This window comes from Myxine glutinosa, chromosome 1 (genome assembly GCF_964187855.1).
Source record: "Myxine glutinosa chromosome 1, kmMyxGlut1.1, whole genome shotgun sequence".
Taxonomy (NCBI): Eukaryota; Metazoa; Chordata; class Myxini; order Myxiniformes; family Myxinidae; genus Myxine; species Myxine glutinosa.
In genome coordinates, this window is record NC_136261.1 from 168,799,193 (window position 1) to 168,822,363 (window position 23,171).

The 23,171-nt window shown below is 52.0% G+C and overlaps 1 protein-coding gene and 1 long non-coding RNA gene across 2 annotated transcripts in view; one reads left to right on the forward strand and one right to left on the reverse strand.

The window, feature by feature from the left end:
• Nucleotides 1–969: 969 nt before the first annotated feature.
• Nucleotides 970–3,773, reverse strand: LOC137419290 (uncharacterized). The gene is made up of 2 exons (XR_010982818.2): nucleotides 3,312–3,773; nucleotides 970–2,111 (listed from the first exon to the last, which is right to left on the reverse strand). It is a non-coding gene; the product is annotated as an uncharacterized LOC137419290 (long non-coding RNA).
• Nucleotides 3,774–4,491: 718 nt separating this feature from the next.
• HIBCH (3-hydroxyisobutyryl-CoA hydrolase) overlaps nucleotides 4,492–23,171 on the forward strand; it is a 150,668-nt gene continuing 131,988 nt past the window's right edge. The window contains exons 1-2 of the mRNA XM_068121836.2: nucleotides 4,492–4,673; nucleotides 4,771–4,807. Coding sequence (XP_067977937.2) covers nucleotides 4,636–4,673; nucleotides 4,771–4,807 — 75 coding nt within the window. The 5' untranslated portion in view covers nucleotides 4,492–4,635. The remainder of the gene's footprint in view (nucleotides 4,674–4,770; nucleotides 4,808–23,171) is intronic.

The window sequence follows — 23,171 nt, forward strand, 5'->3', positions numbered from 1 at the left end:
TGGATTCACCCAATGAGCGTCATCTGGATACAGGATGGACCAATCAGGAAACAGCCAAGGGGCCAAAGCTGGGTACGAAAGTGCAACTAGGAGCTGCTTGGTCCCCAAACCATGTCCCTCCCAGGGGCCATATAGGCTAGGAGATTTGAGGGCTGGGGGCTTGGTGTGTCTGTGGATTTAATGAGCAAAGACTGAACCTGCGAGCACAATCAGAGCTGGTGAACATGGTGCAGTGGAGGGCTGACATGCAGAACTAGCAGTGGAGTTTCCCTGGACGCACTAGCCACCAGTGATCTATCTATCTGTCACTTGCTTTCCCTCCATCTCATTTGTTCACTTTGAACACAGAGCATTCAATGATAAGCTCTTGTCCTTTTAGGGCTGGGTTACTAACTGGCATTTCATGCTTTCCTCTAAAACACGACAGGCATTCACCATTTGCACCTCTCCCTACACCTCACACTACATCCTCTCTCCTCTTCTTCTTTCTCACCCTCTCCACTCTTTTCTTGAAACCAACATAAGCATACCGGCTTGCGTTGGGTGAGCTAGATGCCAACCCTTCGCCTCAAACTGACCTCTCTCTCTCTGTCTGTCCCTCTTCCTTACCTCATTTTCCCGGAATGACTGAGTCACCTGTGTGTGTAGAACCTGCGACAAGGTGAATGACTAAGACTGGGCTTCTGTGCTCACAGTAATAGCTTTCTTCTGTGACACCGTTTGCTTTGTACATACATACCTTTTTGCTAAACATTATAAACCGTTTCCCTAACTGCTCCATGGTCCTTTTCCATTGGTTAGAACATAGTGTGTGATTAGTTATAGGGAGTTCGGCTCCGCCATTTTGTTGTGGTGAGCCATAGCCAACGTTCCACTTACTGTATCGCTTAGCCATTTTAATTAACTAGCAATGGTACCCACCCTACGGGCGGGGCTTCAATTGGGAGGCCTAAATGAAAAGGCAAAATATCAGAAATTGAAGGCTTTTTTATTTTAAACGATTTATATAAACATCCGTTAAATCATATCACATGCAAATCATCAAAATTTAAACAGTATTTGTAGAAATTCAATAAATGCCACATCACTGTTCATATCGGTAAATATTATTCCATCGTGTTTGGAAAAGCTGGAAAATTGGAAAATTGGAAAAATGGAAAAACAATCTAGCCTATTTTACTCCAGGGGGTCCCAGGATTACCCACCCAAAATTTCGTTGCGATCGGTTCGCCGTTTTTGCGATACCTGGGAACAGACAGACAGACATTTGGTGAATTATAGTAAGGTGCTAGTGGAGCGTTGGAGAACAAATATGGGACAAGTGTGAGGGGAAGGCTGAAGTTTTTTTTGTTGAGAAGTCAGAATTGCATGTGTAAGTTTGCTCACAGTAAAAAGTGTGTGTGTGTGTGTGTGTGTGTGTGTGTGTGTGTGTGTGTGTGTGTGTGTGTGTCCATGCATGTTTGTGTGTGTGACTGCAGGAGGGTGACGCAATCACCCTGCAGGTGATGTGCTCGTTGCTCTGAGACTGTGACCCCTGGTACTGCCAGAGTCAATTCTGTTGAAAAGAACTCAGCTGCACTTAATGTATCTATACCATTCATTATCTTAAACATCTTCAGCATATCCTCTTGCAATCGCCTCCTTTATGATGTATGAAGTCATGTCTCCTTCAGCCACCCCTCATAGCATGATCTAACATCGAACTAGGCCCAGGATCAATCAGGTTGCTCTATTCTGTACCCACTCGATGGCAGCTATGTCCTTCCTCAGATGTGGCGACCGACTCTAAACACAATATACATGGTGTCTCAGAAGTCTGGACGAAAAGGGAAGAAGTCGTATAACCACCCCACAGAAGTCAAGAACATTTTCACTGTGTGTTTCATCTGTACAGGAGCAAGGATGACCAGTAGGAGTTATATCAGCAACACTTCCTGTATCTTTAAATCGTTGCAACACTTTCCCAATGAAACATTGAGTTGGCTTTGGCTTCTCGGCCGTGTTTTTCGTTGAATAACTCGCATGCCTTCTGGCTTCTTCTGGAAACATGTAAGAGCACCAGTTCCAGCTTCTCTTGATCAGTATAGTGAACCATCCGGGTATGTTCATTCCTGAAATAAGTAAAAGCGACATTAGAAATGCGTTTGTTTGACTTTAAGGATATAAAGCCTATATTTCCCGATGAGCCCAGACTTTTCAGACACCCTGTGTTCTAGATGATGCCTTACAAAATCCCTGTGCAGAGTCAACACTACATCTTTTGTTTTGTAATTTATCACCCTCCGAATACAACTTCAAACCTTGTTCGCCTTACCTGTGGCTGCCTGGCACCGAGATGTCCACTTAACCCCCAGATTTATTACCACCTGAGATCCTTCTCCTGTGTCCCACGCTCCAACACAGCCCCTTGCATTTTGTAATACCTATTGTCATTATTCTTACCCATCTCCAGCACTTCACATTTCCTTATGTTAAACGTATCTGCCATATTGTCCCCCGATTCATTAAAGTATCTTGACTTTCCTGAATCTGATCAACCCCCTTCTGAGACAGGTGGTTGACAAGGAGGTGAGAAGCAGTGAGAGCAAGAGCATAATGGAGCTGGCAAAAAACTGCAATGGCAGTAATGACACCAACTTGCCTACAGTGAGCAAGAAGCACCACATGCGGATGACATTGAAAGACCTCAAATCCACAGCCTCAAATGGAGCAGGACTGGAAGCAGCAGCAGCACCAATCCACAGGGCAAACACATTGGACTTTGGATGAAAGATCACCATATCCCATGACACTTTGGATGAAGGTCTTGCACACTGCGATTAGCTCAGATGAAGGGCTGGACCCTGTGGACAATTCCGAGATGCAACCTGGGTTTTGGAGGCCAACTTGGAGATACGATCTGCTAAAAACAGGTTATCGTTAATGGGCAGGCCAGGTAACTCGAGTGTCAACAATTTCTCCCAGACTGACCACAGAAAAAAATATTTGGGGAATTTTGTCCGCTGGACCTGATCTTCACTGCATGAAAAGAGATGTTCCAGAGTTTTTCGTTTTCTCAATTTTTTTTCAATTCAGCCTCCCACCCTCGTTCGTACCTAATACATGTCCCAAAGGTAAATATTACTGGTATGTACCAGCTAAACATACACATATTTTTGTAATGCAGTCATTTTATACACAGCGGCAGCTCATATATAGACCATGTTTAATAATTAAGATTGGCCTAAATGATTTTGGCGAGGCCTGACATTAAACAAGACCTTATTTGGGTAAGAATTTGTAATTTGTTCAGGGTGCTGAGGATAACTCACCTCTTCCCTTCGAGACACCCTGCGATTGAGACACGAATGCAGGCATTCTGGACACCCGGCTTAATGGCCATCCAATCAGAGACGGCGTAATCCTTGATGCAACACCCAGTCTGATATACACCACGTGATTATCGTATGCTTTTCTGCAACACTTTGATAGGGGTCATGTTGAAGCACGTGGTGAGCAATAAAGCTTCTCCAATTAAAAGTCGTAAGTTTTAATCCAGTTTTGATGCTCCGACAATACTCTCCCGGTTTGGCAGAGTTATTTAATGCAGAGCACAAAATGGGTTGAAGTAGAATGGAGCGAAAAAGAGTTCTGCTGCCTCGACAGTCGACAGTACTCGCGTAAACCAGCCCTATTTTCGGTAAGATTTGACGACGCAGCAAATAGAACGGGTCGAGCTCAACCAATCACACTGCACGGCACGTGGCCTTCATGCCGCATGTAAACACCGCACTGACCAATCACCTTCGTCTATGGGCGTGGTCAGGGTAACGGAATCACCGCCATGGCGATTCAAGGGCGAACGCCGCGTGTAAACACCACACTGCCCAATCACCTTCGTCTATGGGCGTGGTCTGGGCCACGGGATTATTTCTCCAAATGTTTTTTCTTCTTTTCCTCCCTCTGCCCCCTCCCCTCCTCCCCTTTCCTCCTCCTCTTCCCTCCTCCCTCCTCCTCCCCCTTCCTCCCTCTTCCCTCCTCCCCATTCCTCCTCTTCCTCCGCCTCCGCCCCTCTTCCTCTGACTCGTCCTCCTCCTCCTCCACCCCTCTTCTCCTCTTCTTCTTCTTCTACCTGTTTGGTTAAAATTTCATTTTAGGTATAACAGATATTTATATTTAGATACTCTTTTATCGCTTTTTTAATACATCCTTCAAGCCCACAGTGTTTGGTTCGTTTCCTCCATTCGTTTATTAATTATTTAATTTTGTAAACAGTTTCATCATCAATCTCATTTAATGAACATCCCGCTATGTGAAACCATTGTATTCCTGACACCGCTCTGTATTCGCAGCTCCCATCACTCAGAATTGTTTTTTTTTTAATTCCAGAGCTCCGTGGTTTCACTTTTAAAATGAGAAACGGCATGAAAACAAACAAAAAAACCTTCCCCGACCATGTAACAACATCAACCAAGACCACGTGGTGATATCGATGCCTCCAGCCTCCTTCACAATGTGGGCGGAGCTAATCATTTGATTGACGCGCTAGGAATTTTCGGGCCTAGCCGAGCAGTTTTGGAGCCTATGCTTGGCTAGCTTACCAAGCGGATCGGGTCACCTTGCTTGGAGGGTTCCTGCAGCTATCGGCATTTTAAAATGGCTTCGGCAATAACAATTAGCAAGATCATGAACCGGTGTGTTTTCATTCCGCTTCCAAAGCTTGTTTTTTTCACATTTATTTCCGTGATCATTGACTCTTTTTAAACTAAAGCTATTTTGCTTTCCTTTCAGATCTGCCGCATGCACAAGGGTCATGTTGAAGCACATGGTGAGCGATAAACCTTTTGCAATTAAAAGTCACAAGTGTTAATCCAGCCATGTCGCCATTACCATTGTACGGGACAGCAGGATGACAAATCCTGGTGTACACTTCCGTGTTGGTTGCTCCGTGCTCGTTTAAACCAGGAAGGGACGCAACCTCGTTCTGGCGGTCAGGGCCTCTTCAAAATAATGTGTTTTGTTATTTTTATTAACTTTTACTAAAATATATTGCCGAACAGTAATCTGAGTTCGTCACACAACGATTATATTGTACTGAGTTTGAATGATCCTTTGAGACCAAAAACAAGCGACATGTGTTACACATCATCACTTTGTGAGGATTTATGATGTTCTCACCTGATTCAAGCAGTAGTACCACTACCAGCACAGACATACGGAACATTTGCGCAATGTAAAATGTGACCAAGTCCTTCACTCCCCACCTCCTCACAAACCCCATGCCATCAATCCCCTCCCTTCCCAAAACCCATGCCATCAATCCCCTCACAAACCCCATGCCATCAACCCCCTCCTTTCCCAAACCCCATGCCATCAATCCCCTCCCAAACCCCATGCCATCAATCCCCTCACAAAACCCATGCCATCAATCCCCTCCCAAACCCCATGCCATCAATCCCCTCCCAAAACCCATGCCATCAATCCCCTCCCAAACCCCATGCCATCAACCCCCTCCCTTCCCAAAACCCATGCCATCAATCCCCTCCCAAACCCCATGCCATCAATCCCCTCCCAAACCCCATGCCATCAATCCCCTCCCCAAACCCCATGCCATCAACCCCCTCCCTTCCCAAAACCCATGCCGTCAATCCCCTCCCAAACCCCATGCCATCAATCCCCTCCCAACCCCCATGCCATCAATCCCCTCCCAAAACCCATGCCATCAATCCCCTCCCAAAACCCGTGCCATCAACCCTCCCCCCCCCATTCCCAAAACCCATGCCATCAACCTCCTCCATTCCCAAAACCCATGCCATCATTCCCCTCCCAAAAACCATGCCATCAACCCTCAACCCCCCCCCCTCCCTTCCCAAAACCCATGTCATCAACCCCCTCCCTTCCCAAAACCCGTGCCATCATCCCCCTCCCAAAACCCGTGCCATCAACCCTCCCCCCCCCCCCACCCCATTCCCAAAACCCATGTCATCAATCCCCTCCCAAAACCCATGTCATCAACCCCCTCCCAAAACCCGTGCCATCAACCCTCCCCCCCCTCCCCCCCATTCCCAAAACCCATGTCATCAATCCCCTCCCTTCCCAAAACCCATGCCATCAACCCCCTCCCAAAACCCATGCCATCAAAACCCCGTGCCATCAACCCTCCCCCCCCCCCCCCCATTCCCAAAACCCATGTCATCAATCCCCTCCCTTCCCAAAACCCATGCCATCAACCCCCTCCCAAAACCCGTGCCATCAACCCTCCCCCCCCCATTCCCAAAACCCATGCCATCAACCTCCTCCCTTCCCAAAACCCATGCCATCAACCTCCTCCCTTCCCAAAACCCATGCCATCATTCCCCTCCCAAAAACCATGCCATCAACCCTCCCCCCCCCATTCCCAAAACCCATGTCATCAACCCCCTCCCTTCCCAAAACCCATGCCATCAACCCCCTCCCAAAACCCATGCCATCAACCCCCTCCCAAAACCCATGCCATCAACCCTCAACCCCCCCCCCCTCCCTTCCCAAAACCCATGTCATCAACCCCCTCCCTTCCCAAAACCCATGCCATCAACCCCCTCCCAAAACCCATGCCATCAACCCTCAACCCCCCCCCCCTCCCTTCCCAAAACCCATGTCATCAACCCCCTCCCTTCCCTAACCCCATGCCATCAACCCCCTCCCAAAACCCATGTCATCAATCCCCTCCCAAAACCCATGCCATCAACCCCCTCCCTTCCCAAAACCCATGCCATCAATCCCCTCCCAAACCCCATGCCATCAACCCTCAACCCCCCCCTCCCTTCCCAAAACCCATGTCATCAATCCCCTCCCTTCCCAAAACCCATGCCATCAATCCCCTCCCTTCCCAAAACCCATGCCATCAACCCCCTCCCAAAACCCATGCCATCAACCCTCAACCCCCCCCCCTCCCTTCCCAAAACCCATGCCATCAACCCCCTCCCAAAACCCATGCCATCAACCCTCAACCCCCCCCCTTCTCTTCCCAAAACCCATGTCATCAATCCACTCCCTTCCCAAAACCCATGCCATCAACCACCTCCCAAAACCCATGCCATCAATCCCCTCCCAAAACCCATGCCATCAACCCCCTCCCAACACCCATGCCATCAACCCCCTCCCAAAACCCATGTCATCAACCCCCTCCCTTCCCAAAACCCATACCATCAACCCCCTCCCAAAACCGATGCCATCAACCCTCAACCCCCCCCCCCCCCGCCTCCCTTCCCAAAACCGATGTCATCAACCCCCTCCCTTCCCAAAACCCATGTCATCAACCCTCAACCCCCCCCCCCCGCCTCCCTTCCCAAAACCGATGTCATCAACCCCCTCCCTTCCCAAAACCCATGTCATCAACCCCCTCCCTTCCCAAACCCCAAGTCATCAACCCCCTCCCAAAACCCATGTCATCAATCCCTTCCCAAACCCCATGCCATCAACCCTCAACCCCCCCCCCCGCCTCCCTTCCCAAAACCGATGTCATCAACCCCCTCCATTCCCAAAACCGATGTCATCAACCCCCTCCCTTCCCAAACCCCAAGTCATCAACCCCCTCCCAAAACCCATGTCATCAATCCCTTCCCAAACCCCATGCCATCAATCCCTTCCCAAACCCCATGCCATCAATCCCTTCCCAAACCCCATGCCATCAACCCCCTCCCAAACCCCATGCCATCAATCCCTTCCCAAACCCCATGCCATCAATCCCTTCCCAAATCCCATGCCATCAACCCCCTCCCAAACCCCATGCCATCAATCCCTTCCCAAACCCCATGCCATCAATCCCCTCCCAACCCCATGCCATCAATCCCTTCCCAAACCCCATGCCATCAATCCCTTCCCAAACCCCATGCCATCAATCCCTTCCCAAACCCCATGCCATCAATCCCTTCCCAAACCCCAAGTCAGCAACCCCCTCCCAAACCCCAAGTCATCAACCTCCCCCCAAAACCCATGCCATCAATCCCCTCCCAAACCCCATGCCATCAACCCCCTCCCAAAACCCATGCCATCAACCCCCTCCCAAAACCCATGTCATCAACCCCCTCCCTTCCCAAAACCCATGCCATCAACCCCCTCCCAAAACCCATGCCATCAACCCTCAACCCCCCCCCCCCCCCGCCTCCCTTCCCAAAACCGATGTCATCAATCCCCTCCCTTCCCAAAACCCATGCGATCAACCCCCTCCCTTCCCAAAACCCATGTCATCAACCCCCTCCCTTCCCAAACCCCAAGTCATCAACCCCCTCCCAAAACCCATGTCATCAATCCCTTCTCAAACCCCATGCCGTCAATCCCTCCCCAAACCCCATGCCATCAATCCCTTCCCAAACCCCATGCCATCAATCCCTTCCCAAACCCCATGCCATCAATCCCCTCCCAACCCCATGCCATCAATCCCTTCCCAAACCCCATGCCATCAATCCCTTCCCAAACCCCATGCCATCAATCCCTTCCCAAACCCCATGCCATCAATCCCTTCCCAAACCCCATGCCATCAATCCCTTCCCAAACCCCAAGTCAGCAACCCCCTCCCAAAACCCATGTCATCAACCTCCCCCCAAAACCCATGTTAGCAACCGCCTCCCTTCCCGGAGCTCCTAAATCCCGAATCCCACACCATCCGATGTCAATCCATATATCCACACCTCGCTACGAACGTTATGCATCTAATGATAAGCATAAGAACCATCAAAAAATATTTTAAGACCAGTTTATTCGACTAAATGTGGCGCGGCCTAGCATCTAGTCAAGACCAAGTCACCAAGGCCGACCACGCATCCCGACCCTAAATTCCTCATTCGACGAAGTCATCAACCTCCCCCCAAAACCCATGCCATCAATCCCCTCCCAAACCCCATGCCATCAATCCCCTCCCAAACCCCATGCCATCAATCCCCTCCCAAAAACCATGCCATCAACCCTCAACCCCCCCCCCCTCCCTTCCCTAACCCCATGCCATCAATCCCCTCCAAAACCCATGCCATCAATCCCCTCCCAAAAACCATGCCATCAACCCTCAACCCCACCCCCCCCCTCCCTTCCCAAAACCCATGTCATCAACCCCCTCCCTTCCCAAAACCCATGCCATCAATCCCCTCCCAAAACCCATGCCATCAATCTCCTCCAAAAACCATGCCATCAACCCTCAACCCCCCCCCCCCTCCCTTCCCAAAACCCATGTCATCAACCCCCTCCCTTCCCAAAACCCATGTCATCAACCCCCTCCCTTCCCTAACCCCATGCCATCAAACCTCTCCCAAAACCCATGTCATCAATCCCCTCCCAAAACCCATGCCATCAACCCCCTCCCTTCCCAAAACCCATGCCATCAATCCCCTCCCAAAACCCATGCCATCAACCCCCTCCCTTCCCAAAACCCATGCCATCAATCCCCTCCCAAAACCCATGCCATCGATCTCCTCCCAAACCCCATGCCATCAATCCCCTCCCAAAACCCATGCCATCAATCCCCTCCCAAAACCCATGCCATCAATCCCCTCCCAAAACCCATGTCATCAACCCCCTCCCTTCCCAAAACCCATGCCATCAATCCCCTCCCAAAACCAATGCCATCAACCCTCAACCCCCCCCCCCTCCCTTCCCTAACCCCATGCCATCAATCCCCTCCCAAAACCCATGCCATCAATCCCCTCCCAAAAACCATGCCATCAACCCTCAACCCCCCCCCCTCCCTTCCTAAAACCCATGTCATCAACCCCCTCCCTTCCCTAACCCCATGCCATCAAACCCCTCCCAAAACCCATGTCATCAATCCCCTCCCAAACCCCATGCCATCAATCCCCTCCCAAAACCCATGCCATCAATCTCCTCCCAAACCCCATGCCATCAATCCCCTCCCAAAACCCATGCCATCAATCTCCTCCCAAAACCCATGTCATCAATCCCCTCCCAAACCCCATGCCATCAATCCCCTCCCAAAACCCATGCCATCAATCCCCTCCCAAAACCCATGTCATCAATCCCCTCCCAAACCCCATGCCATCAATCCCCTCCCAAAACCCATGCCATCAATCTCCTCCCAAAACCCATGCCATCAACCCCCTCCCTTCCCAAAACCCATGCCATCAATCCCCTCCCAAACCCCATGCCATCAATCCCCTCCCAAAACCCATGCCATCAATCTCCTCCCAAACCCCATGCCATCAATCCCCTCCCAAAACCCATGCCATCAATCCCCTCCCAAAACCCATGCCATCAATCCCCTCCCAAAAACCATGCCATCAACCCTTAACCCCCCCCCCCCCGCCCCTTCCTTCCCAAACCCCATGCCATCAATCCCCTCCCAAACCCCATGCCATCAATCCCCTCCCAAACCCCATGCCATCAATCCCCTCCCAAAACCCATGCCATCAATCCCCTCCCAAAACCCATGCCATCAACCCTCAACCCCCCCCTCCCTTTTTTTTTTCTTTTTTTTTTTTCTGTATACTGAATCGAGGCTCGTGAAAGAGCTAACATTTACTTCACAAACAAATCAACCAGACAAACAAAATATATAAAAAGAGGGAGTGGAAAACAAGATGGGGAGAGAAGGGGAAGCACACAAACACAACATTTGAGAACAGGGAGATGTGTGGAAGGGAGAGGGTTTGGGGGGAGGAGGCGTGGGAAAGGGGGGGGGGAGGGAGAAGTATAAAACACAAGGACTTCCAGGACAGAAGTTGGTATTTCAAAAAAGTGGAATTGGGGTGAAATTAGCGGGGGTAGAAAAGATCAAGGTTTTGGATGGGGGAAGATAAGAGATGGTGGTGAACAGCTGTTTTAAAGACCTGGAGGGTGGAGTGGGATTGAAGAGAGTGAGGGAGTTTGTTCCAGAGGCGGGAGAAAAGAGGAATGAAGGAGTGAAGGTGAGCAGAGAGTCTTGATTTTGGCAGTTTGCCCATAAGAGGGTTGCAGGCAGATCTTATGCGACCTGTAGGAATATTTGCGGGACAGAGCCCAGAGAGAGCTGGGGGGGCGAGGCCAGAGAGGAGTCGGTAGAAGACGGAAAGACCACCAACCTGCCTGCGGTGAGTGAGTGAGAGGCCCTTGGAGTTAGCTTCATCGCGGGAGATTCCAATGATTCTGAATGCTTTGGTTTCAACAGCGTGAAGACGAGCTAGGTGTGAGGTAGGAGCACCAGCCCAGAGGGGAGAGCAGTATTCCATTGAGCTGCGGATGAAAGCCTTGAATGTGGTGAGGAGCTCAGGTGTGCCAAGGAAGGACCGCACGACGGAGGATGCCCAGTCGGCGACTGGCTTTGGAGGCCAGATTTGAAATGTGGTTTTCCCAGGAAAGATCATGGCAGATAGTGAGACCCAAAAGCTTGAGTGACAGAACTTCTTGGAGAGGATTATTCAGAAAGTGGATGGGAGGGTTGTCCAGTCGGTCTTTTCGGAGAGACATCGTAAGAGTGTGAGATTTGTCAGGATTGAAAGACATGTTCCACTTGTTTGCCCAGTCTGTGATTTTGTCCAGGTCTGCAGAGAGTGAGGAGGCTGCAGACTGCCGATCTGAGGGATGAAGAATGGAGCGACAGAGAGTAGAGTCATCAGCAAAGAGATACAGAGGATTTTCAAGAGAGTCAGAGAGATCATTGATGAAGACCAGAAAAAGCACAGGGCCCAGAACACTGCCTTGTGGAACTCCAGCCTGAACAGGAAGAGGAGATGAGAGAACACCATTCAGGGCCACACGTTGACTACGACTAGAGAGGAAGTCCGCCAGCCATGCGTGGAGATTTCCATTGATACCAAAAGAGGAGAGTTTGGTGAGCAGAGCGGGGTGCCAGACCGTATCGAAGGCACGTGATATGTCAAGGGAGACTGCTCTAATTTCCTGTTTGGCATTGAGGACCTCCATCCATTGTTGAGAAAGCAGAAGCAGCATGTCCAGAGTAGAGTGTCCAGGTCTGAAACCAAATTGATGATCAGAGATCAAGCCATTGGAGAAGAGGAAAGATTTCATATCTGAAGCAATGATGGATTCCATGACTTTGCTGATAATTGGGAGAAGGCTGATTGGTCTGTAGTTGCTGGGATCTGTTTTTGCACCTTTTTTGTGCAAAGCGGTGATGTTGGCAGATTTCCAAGCAGATGGAAGATGACCTTGAGCAAAAGAGAGGGTGAAGAGAACAGAGAGAGGGAGTGAAAGAGCGGAAGAACAGGATATTAGGACCCGTGGGCTGATGCCGTCAGGTCCAGTTGCAGAATCCGAGTCGAGAGTTGACAGAAACTTTTCCACCTTGTCAGGAGGAAAGGACACAGAGTCCAGGAGCAGCTGGGTACGACTGGGTACGGTGGGTACAGAGAGGGATGGGTTTGGGACACAAGATTTAGAGGCAAACACAGAGTTGAGGCATTCAGCTTTTTCACGTGCGGAGTCAGCCGTGTGGCCATTTGAGGTGAGGGATGGGATGGCGGGGGAACAAACACCAGAAACAGATTTGACCAGACACCACCAGGATTTGGAAGAGGGAGACAGATAAGAGAGTTCGGTCCTGAGAACGGAGAGATATTGTTTCCTGGCTCTCCTGAGGGTGGACACACACTTGTTTCGGGCTTTGTGAAAGGAAATGAGATTTCCTTCCGTTGGATTTGCTTTCCAGGAGACGAAAGCAAGTTGTTTCTGGGCAATAGCCTCACCACAAGAGGCTTCCCAAAACCCCCCTCCTCCCTTCCCAAAACCCATGTCATCAATCCCCTCCCTTCCCAAAACCCATGCCGTCAACCCCCTCCCAAAACCCATGCCATCAACCCCCTCCCAAAACCCATGCCATCAACCCCCTCCCAAAACCCATGCCATCAACCTCCTCCCAAAACCCATGCCATCAACCCCCTCCCAAAACTTATGCCATCAACCACCTCCCCTCCCAAAACCCATGCCATCAACCCCCTCCCAAATCCCATGCCATCAACCCCCTCCCAAAACCCATGCCATCAACCCCCTCCCAAAACCCATGCCATCAACCCCCTCCCAAAACCCATGCCATCAACCCCCTCCAAAAACCCATGTCATCAACACCCTCCCTTCCCAAAACCCATGCCATCAACCCCCTCCCAAAACCCATACCATCAACCCCCTCCCAAAACCCATGCCATCAACCCTCAACCCCCCCCCCCTCCCTTCCCAAAACCGATGTCATCAATACCCTCCCTTCCCAAAACCCATGTCATCAACCCCCTCCCTTCCCAAACCCCAAGTCATCAACCCCCTCCCAAAACCCATGTCATCAATCCCGTCCCAAACCCCATGACATCAATCCCTCCCCAAACCCCATGCCATCAATCCCTTCCCAAACCCCATGCCATCAATCCCTTCCCAAACCCCATGCCATCAATCCCCTTGTCATCAATCCCTTCCCAAACCCCATGCCATCAATCCCTTCCCAAACCCCATGCCATCAATCGCTTCCCAAGCCCCATGCCATCAATCCCTTCCCAAACCCCATGCCATCAATCCCTTCCCAAACCCCATGCCATCAATCCCTTCCCAAACCCCATGCCATCAATCCCTTCCCAAACCCCATGCCATCAATCCCTTCCCAAACCCCATGCCATCAATCCCCTCCCAAAAACCATGCCATCAACCCTCAACCCCACCCCCCCCTCCCTTCCCAAAACCCATGTCATCAACCCCCTCCCTTCCCAAAACCCATGCCATCAATCCCCTCCCAAAACCCATGCCATCAATCTCCTCCCAAAAACCATGCCATCAACCCTCAACCCCACCCCCCCCTCCCTTCCCAAAACCCATGTCATCAACCCCCTCCCTTCCCAAAACCCATGCCATCAATCCCCTCCCAAAACCCATGCCATCAATCTCCTCCCAAAAACCATGCCATCAACCCTCAACCCCCCCCCCTCCCTTCCCAAAACCCATGTCATCAACCCCCTCCCTTCCCTAACCCCATGCCATCAAACCTCTCCCAAAACCCATGTCATCAATCCCCTCCCAAAACCCATGCCATCAACCCCCTCCCTTCCCAAAACCCATGCCATCAATCCCCTCCCAAAACCCATGCCATCAACCCCCTCCCTTCCCAAAACCCATGCCATCAATCCCCTCCCAAAACCCATGCCATCAATCTCCTCCCAAACCCCATGCCATCAATCCCCTCCCAAAACCCATGCCATCAATCCCCTCCCAAAACCCATGCCATCAATCCCCTCCCAAAACCCATGTCATCAACCCCCTCCCTTCCCAAAACCCATGCCATCAATCCCCTCCCAAAACCAATGCCATCACCCCTCAACCCCCCCCCCCCTCCCTTCCCTAACCCCATGCCATCAATCCCCTCCCAAAACCCATGCCATCAATCCCCTCCCAAAAACCATGCCATCAACCCTCAACCCCCCCCCCCTCCCTTCCTAAAACCCATGTCATCAACCCCCTCCCTTCCCTAACCCCATGCCATCAAACCCCTCCCAAAACCCATGTCATCAATCCCCTCCCAAACCCCATGCCATCAATCCCCTCCCAAAACCCATGCCATCAATCTCCTCCCAAACCCCATGCCATCAATCCCCTCCCAAAACCCATGCCATCAATCTCCTCCCAAAACCCATGTCATCAATCCCCTCCCAAACCCCATGCCATCAATCCCCTCCCAAAACCCATGCCATCAATCCCCTCCCAAAACCCATGTCATCAATCCCCTCCCAAACCCCATGCCATCAATCCCCTCCCAAAACCCATGCCATCAATCTCCTCCCAAAACCCATGCCATCAACCCCCTCCCTTCCCAAAACCCATGCCATCAATCCCCTCCCAAACCCCATGCCATCAATCCCCTCCCAAAACCCATGCCATCAATCTCCTCCCAAACCCCATGCCATCAATCCCCTCCCAAAACCCATGCCATCAATCCCCTCCCAAAACCCATGCCATCAATCCCCTCCCAAAACCCATGCCATCAATCCCCTCCCAAAACCCATGCCATCAATCCCCTCCCAAAAACCATGCCATCAACCCTTAACCCCCCCCGCCCCTTCCTTCCCAAACCCCATGCCATCAATCCCCTCCCAAACCCCATGCCATCAATCCCCTCCCAAACCCCATGCCATCAATCCCCTCCCAAAACCCATGCCATCAATCCCCTCCCAAACCCCATGCCATCAATCCCCTCCCAAAACCCATGTCATCAACCCCCTCCCTTCCCAAACCCCAAGTCATCAACCCCCTCCCAAAACCCATGTCATCAATCCCTTCCCAAACCCCATGCCATCAACCCTCAACCCCCCCCCCCCGCCTCCCTTCCCAAAACCGATGTCATCAACCCCCTCCCTTCCCAAAACCGATGTCATCAACCCCCTCCCTTCCCAAACCCCAAGTCATCAACCCCCTCCCAAAACCCATGTCATCAATCCCTTCCCAAACCCCATGCCATCAATCCCTTCCCAAACCCCATGCCATCAATCCCTTCCCAAACCCCATGCCATCAACCCCCTCCCAAACCCCATGCCATCAATCCCTTCCCAAACCCCATGCCATCAATCCCTTCCCAAATCCCATGCCATCAACCCCCTCCCAAACCCCATGCCATCAATCCCTTCCCAAACCCCATGCCATCAATCCCCTCCCAACCCCATGCCATCAATCCCTTCCCAAACCCCATGCCATCAATCCCTTCCCAAACCCCATGCCATCAATCCCTTCCCAAACCCCATGCCATCAATCCCTTCCCAAACCCCAAGTCAGCAACCCCCTCCCAAACCCCAAGTCATCAACCTCCCCCCAAAACCCATGCCATCAATCCCCTCCCAAACCCCATGCCATCAACCCCCTCCCAAAACCCATGCCATCAACCCCCTCCCAAAACCCATGTCATCAACCCCCTCCCTTCCCAAAACCCATGCCATCAACCCCCTCCCAAAACCCATGCCATCAACCCTCAACCCCCCCCCCCCCCCGCCTCCCTTCCCAAAACCGATGTCATCAATCCCCTCCCTTCCCAAAACCCATGCGATCAACCCCCTCCCTTCCCAAAACCCATGTCATCAACCCCCTCCCTTCCCAAACCCCAAGTCATCAACCCCCTCCCAAAACCCATGTCATCAATCCCTTCTCAAACCCCATGCCGTCAATCCCTCCCCAAACCCCATGCCATCAATCCCTTCCCAAACCCCATGCCATCAATCCCTTCCCAAACCCCATGCCATCAATCCCCTCCCAACCCCATGCCATCAATCCCTTCCCAAACCCCATGCCATCAATCCCTTCCCAAACCCCATGCCATCAATCCCTTCCCAAACCCCATGCCATCAATCCCTTCCCAAACCCCATGCCATCAATCCCTTCCCAAACCCCAAGTCAGCAACCCCCTCCCAAAACCCATGTCATCAACCTCCCCCCAAAACCCATGTTAGCAACCGCCTCCCTTCCCGGAGCTCCTAAATCCCGAATCCCACACCATCCGATGTCAATCCATATATCCACACCTCGCTACGAACGTTATGCATCTAATGATAAGCATAAGAACCATCAAAAAATATTTTAAGACCAGTTTATTCGACTAAATGTGGCGCGGCCTAGCATCTAGTCAAGACCAAGTCACCAAGGCCGACCACGCATCCCGACCCTAAATTCCTCATTCGACGAAGTCATCAACCTCCCCCCAAAACCCATGCCATCAATCCCCTCCCAAACCCCATGCCATCAATCCCCTCCCAAACCCCATGCCATCAATCCCCTCCCAAAAACCATGCCATCAACCCTCAACCCCCCCCCCTCCCTTCCCTAACCCCATGCCATCAATCCCCTCCCAAAACCCATGCCATCAATCCCCTCCCAAAAACCATGCCATCAACCCTCAACCCCACCCCCCCCTCCCTTCCCAAAACCCATGTCATCAACCCCCTCCCTTCCCAAAACCCATGCCATCAATCCCCTCCCAAAACCCATGCCATCAATCTCCTCCCAAAAACCATGCCATCAACCCTCAACCCCCCCCCCCCTCCCTTCCCAAAACCCATGTCATCAACCCCCTCCCTTCCCAAAACCCATGTCATCAACCCCCTCCCTTCCCTAACCCCATGCCATCAAACCTCTCCCAAAACCCATGTCATCAATCCCCTCCCAAAACCCATGCCATCAACCCCCTCCCTTCCCAAAACCCATGCCATCAATCCCCTCCCAAAACCCATGCCATCAACCCCCTCCCTTCCCAAAACCCATGCCATCAATCCCCTCCCAAAACCCATGCCATCAATCTCCTCCCAAACCCCATGCCATCAATCCCCTCCCAAAACCCATGCCATCAATCCCCTCCCAAAACCCATGCCATCAATCCCCTCCCAAAACCCATGTCATCAACCCCCTCCCTTCCCAAAACCCATGCCATCAATCCCCTCCCAAAACCAATGCCATCAACCCTCAACCCCCCCCCCCTCCCTTCCCTAACCCCATGCCATCAATCCCCTCCCAAAACCCATGCCATCAATCCCCTCCCAAAAACCATGCCATCAACCCTCAACCCCCCCCCCCCCTCCCTTCCTAAAACCCATGTCATCAACCCCCTCCCTTCCCTAACCCCATGCCATCAAACCCCTCCCAAAACCCATGTCATCAATCCCCTCCCAAACCCCATGCCATCAATCCCCTCCCAAAACCCATGCCATCAATCTCCTCCCAAACCCCATGCCATCAATCCCCTCCCAAAACCCATGCCATCAATCTCCTCCCAAAACCCATGTCATCAATCCCCTCCCAAACCCCATGCCATCAATCCCCTCCCAAAACCCATGCCATCAATCCCCTCCCAAAACCCATGTCATCAATCCCCTCCCAAACCCCATGCCATCAATCCCCTCCCAAAACCCATGCCATCAATCTCCTCCCAAAACCCATGCCATCAACCCCCTCCCTTCCCAAAACCCATGCCATCAATCCCCTCCCAAACCCCATGCCATCAATCCCCTCCCAAAACCCATGCCATCAATCTCCTCCCAAACCCCATGCCATCAATCCCCTCCCAAAACCCATGCCATCAATCCCCTCCCAAAACCCATGCCATCAATCCCCTCCCAAAAACCATGCCATCAACCCTTAACCCCCCCCGCCCCTTCCTTCCCAAACCCCATGCCATCAATCCCCTCCCAAACCCCATGCCATCAATCCCCTCCCAAACCCCATGCCATCAATCCCCTCCCAAAACCCATGCCATCAATCCCCTCCCAAAACCCATGCCATCAACCCTCAACCCCCCCTCCCTTTTTTTTTTCTTTTTTTTTTTTCTGTATACTGAATCGAGGCTCGTGAAAGAGCTAACATTTACTTCACAAACAAATCAACCAGACAAACAAAATATATAAAAAGAGGGAGTGGAAAACAAGATGGGGAGAGAAGGGGAAGCACACAAACACAACATTTGAGAACAGGGAGATGTGTGGAAGGGAGAGGGCTTGGGGGGAGGAGGCGTGGGAAAGGGGGGGGGGAGGGAGAAGTATAAAACACAAGGACTTCCAGGACAGAAGTTGGTATTTCAAAAAAGTGGAATTGGGGTGAAATTAGCGGGGGTAGAAAAGATCAAGGTTTTGGATGGGGGAAGATAAGAGATGGTGGTGAACAGCTGTTTTAAAGACCTGGAGGGTGGAGTGGGATTGAAGAGAGTGAGGGAGTTTGTTCCAGAGGCGGGAGAAAAGAGGAATGAAGGAGTGAAGGTGAGCAGAGAGTCTTGATTTTGGCAGTTTGCCCATAAGAGGGTTGCAGGCAGATCTTATGCGACCTGTAGGAATATTTGCGGGACAGAGCCCAGAGAGAGCTGGGGGGGCGAGGCCAGAGAGGAGTCGGTAGAAGACGGAAAGACCACCAACCTGCCTGCGGTGAGTGAGTGAGAGGCCCTTGGAGTTAGCTTCATCGCGGGAGATTCCAATGATTCTGAATGCTTTGGTTTCAACAGCGTGAAGACGAGCTAGGTGTGAGGTAGGAGCACCAGTCCAGAGGGGAGAGCAGTATTCCATTGAGCTGCGGATGAAAGCCTTGAATGTGGTGAGGAGCTCAGGTGTGCCAAGGAAGGACCGCACGACGGAGGATGCCCAGTCGGCGACTGGCTTTGGAGGCCAGATTTGAAATGTGGTTTTCCCAGGAAAGATCATGGCAGATAGTGAGACCCAAAAGCTTGAGTGACAGAACTTCTTGGAGAGGATTATTCAGAAAGTGGATGGGAGGGTTGTCCAGTCGGTCTTTTCGGAGAGACATCGTAAGAGTGTGAGATTTGTCAGGATTGAAAGACATGTTCCACTTGTTTGCCCAGTCTGTGATTTTGTCCAGGTCTGCAGAGAGTGAGGAGGCTGCAGACTGCCGATCTGAGGGATGAAGAATGGAGCGACAGAGAGTAGAGTCATCAGCAAAGAGATACAGAGGATTTTCAAGAGAGTCAGAGAGATCATTGATGAAGACCAGAAAAAGCACAGGGCCCAGAACACTGCCTTGTGGAACTCCAGCCTGAACAGGAAGAGGAGATGAGAGAACACCATTCAGGGCCACACGTTGACTACGACTAGAGAGGAAGTCCGCCAGCCATGCGTGGAGATTTCCATTGATACCAAAAGAGGAGAGTTTGGTGAGCAGAGCGGGGTGCCAGACCGTATCGAAGGCACGTGATATGTCAAGGGAGACTGCTCTAATTTCCTGTTTGGCATTGAGGACCTCCATCCATTGTTGAGAAAGCAGAAGCAGCATGTCCAGAGTAGAGTGTCCAGGTCTGAAACCAAATTGATGATCAGAGATCAAGCCATTGGAGAAGAGGAAAGATTTCATATCTGAAGCAATGATGGATTCCATGACTTTGCTGATAATTGGGAGAAGGCTGATTGGTCTGTAGTTGCTGGGATCTGTTTTTGCACCTTTTTTGTGCAAAGCGGTGATGTTGGCAGATTTCCAAGCAGATGGAAGATGACCTTGAGCAAAAGAGAGGGTGAAGAGAACAGAGAGAGGGAGTGAAAGAGCGGAAGAACAGGATTTTAGGACCCGTGGGCTGATGCCGTCAGGTCCAGTTGCAGAATCCGAGTCGAGAGTTGACAGAAACTTTTCCACCTTGTCAGGAGGAAAGGACACAGAGTCCAGGAGCAGCTGGGTACGACTGGGTACGGTGGGTACAGAGAGGGATGGGTTTGGGACACAAGATTTAGAGGCAAACACAGAGTTGAGGCATTCAGCTTTTTCACGTGCGGAGTCAGCCGTGTGGCCATTTGAGGTGAGGGATGGGATGGCGGGGGAACAAACACCAGAAACAGATTTGACCAGACGCCACCAGGATTTGGAAGAGGGAGACAGATAAGAGAGTTCGGTCCTGAGAACGGAGAGATATTGTTTCCTGGCTCTCCTGAGGGTGGACACACACTTGTTTCGGGCTTTGTGAAAGGAAATGAGATTTCCTTCCGTTGGATTTGCTTTCCAGGAGACGAAAGCAAGTTGTTTCTGGGCAATAGCCTCACCACAAGAGGCTTCCCAAAACCCCCCTCCTCCCTTCCCAAAACCCATGTCATCAATCCCCTCCCTTCCCAAAACCCATGCCGTCAACCCCCTCCCAAAACCCATGCCATCAACCCCCTCCCAAAACCCATGCCATCAACCCCCTCCCAAAACCCATGCCATCAACCTCCTCCCAAAACCCATGCCATCAACCCCCTCCCAAAACTTATGCCATCAACCACCTCCCCTCCCAAAACCCATGCCATCAACCCCCTCCCAAATCCCATGCCATCAACCCCCTCCCAAAACCCATGCCATCAACCCCCTCCCAAAACCCATGCCATCAACCCCCTCCCAAAACCCATGCCATCAACCCCCTCCAAAAACCCATGTCATCAACACCCTCCCTTCCCAAAACCCATGCCATCAACCCCCTCCCAAAACCCATACCATCAACCCCCTCCCAAAACCCATGCCATCAACCCTCAACCCCCCCCCCTCCCTTCCCAAAACCGATGTCATCAATACCCTCCCTTCCCAAAACCCATGTCATCAACCCCCTCCCTTCCCAAACCCCAAGTCATCAACCCCCTCCCAAAACCCATGTCATCAATCCCGTCCCAAACCCCATGACATCAATCCCTCCCCAAACCCCATGCCATCAATCCCTTCCCAAACCCCATGCCATCAATCCCTTCCCAAACCCCATGCCATCAATCCCCTTGTCATCAATCCCTTCCCAAACCCCATGCCATCAATCCCTTCCCAAACCCCATGCCATCAATCGCTTCCCAAGCCCCATGCCATCAATCCCTTCCCAAACCCCATGCCATCAATCCCTTCCCAAACCCCATGCCATCAATCCCTTCCCAAACCCCATGCCATCAATCCCTTCCCAAACCCCATGCCATCAATCCCTTCCCAAACCCCATGCCATCAATCCCCTCCCAAAAACCATGCCATCAACCCTCAACCCCACCCCCCCTCCCTTCCCAAAACCCATGTCATCAACCCCCTCCCTTCCCAAAACCCATGCCATCAATCCCCTCCCAAAACCCATGCCATCAATCTCCTCCCAAAAACCATGCCATCAACCCTCAACCCCACCCCCCCTCCCTTCCCAAAACCCATGTCATCAACCCCCTCCCTTCCCAAAACCCATGCCATCAATCCCCTCCCAAAACCCATGCCATCAATCTCCTCCCAAAAACCATGCCATCAACCCTCAACCCCCCCCCCCCTCCCTTCCCAAAACCCATGTCATCAACCCCCTCCCTTCCCTAACCCCATGCCATCAAACCTCTCCCAAAACCCATGTCATCAATCCCCTCCCAAAACCCATGCCATCAACCCCCTCCCTTCCCAAAACCCATGCCATCAATCCCCTCCCAAAACCCATGCCATCAACCCCCTCCCTTCCCAAAACCCATGCCATCAATCCCCTCCCAAAACCCATGCCATCAATCTCCTCCCAAACCCCATGCCATCAATCCCCTCCCAAAACCCATGCCATCAATCCCCTCCCAAAACCCATGCCATCAATCCCCTCCCAAAACCCATGTCATCAACCCCCTCCCTTCCCAAAACCCATGCCATCAATCCCCTCCCAAACCCCATGCCATCAATCCCCTTGTCATCAATCCCTTCCCAAACCCCATGCCATCAATCCCTTCCCAAACCCCATGCCATCAATCGCTTCCCAAGCCCCATGCCATCAATCCCTTCCCAAACCCCATGCCATCAATCCCTTCCCAAACCCCATGCCATCAATCCCTTCCCAAACCCCATGCCATCAATCCCTTCCCAAACCCCATGCCATCAATCCCTTCCCAAACCCCATGCCATCAATCCCTTCCCAAACCCCAAGTCAGCAACCCCCTCCCAAAACCCATGTCATCAACCTCCCCCCAAAACCCATGTTAGCAACCGCCTCCCTTCCCAAACCCCAAGTCATCAACCTCCCCCCAAAACCCATGCCATCAATCCCCTCCCAAACCCCATGCCATCAACCCCCTCCCAAACCCCATGCCATCAATCCCCTCCCAAACCCCATGCCATCAATCCCCTCCCAAAAACCATGCCATCAACCCTCAACCCCCCCCCCTCCCTTCCCTAACCCCATGCCATCAATCCCCTCCCAAAACCCATGCCATCAATCCCCTCCCAAAAACCATGCCATCAACCCTCAACCCCACCCCCCCTCCCTTCCCAAAACCCATGTCATCAACCCCCTCCCTTCCCAAAACCCATGCCATCAATCCCCTCCCAAAACCCATGCCATCAATCTCCTCCCAAAAACCATGCCATCAACCCTCAACCCCCCCCCCCTCCCTTCCCAAAACCCATGTCATCAACCCCCTCCCTTCCCTAACCCCATGCCATCAAACCTCTCCCAAAACCCATGTCATCAATCCCCTCCCAAAACCCATGCCATCAACCCCCTCCCTTCCCAAAACCCATGCCATCAATCCCCTCCCAAAACCCATGCCATCAACCCCCTCCCTTCCCAAAACCCATGCCATCAATCCCCTCCCAAAACCCATGCCATCAATCTCCTCCCAAACCCCATGCCATCAATCCCCTCCCAAAACCCATGCCATAAATCCCCTCCCAAAACCCATGTCATCAACCCCCTCCCTTCCCAAAACCCATGCCATCAATCCCCTCCCAAAACCAATGCCATCAACCCTCAACCCCCCCCCCTCCCTTCCCTAACCCCATGCCATCAATCCCCTCCCAAAACCCATGCCATCAAT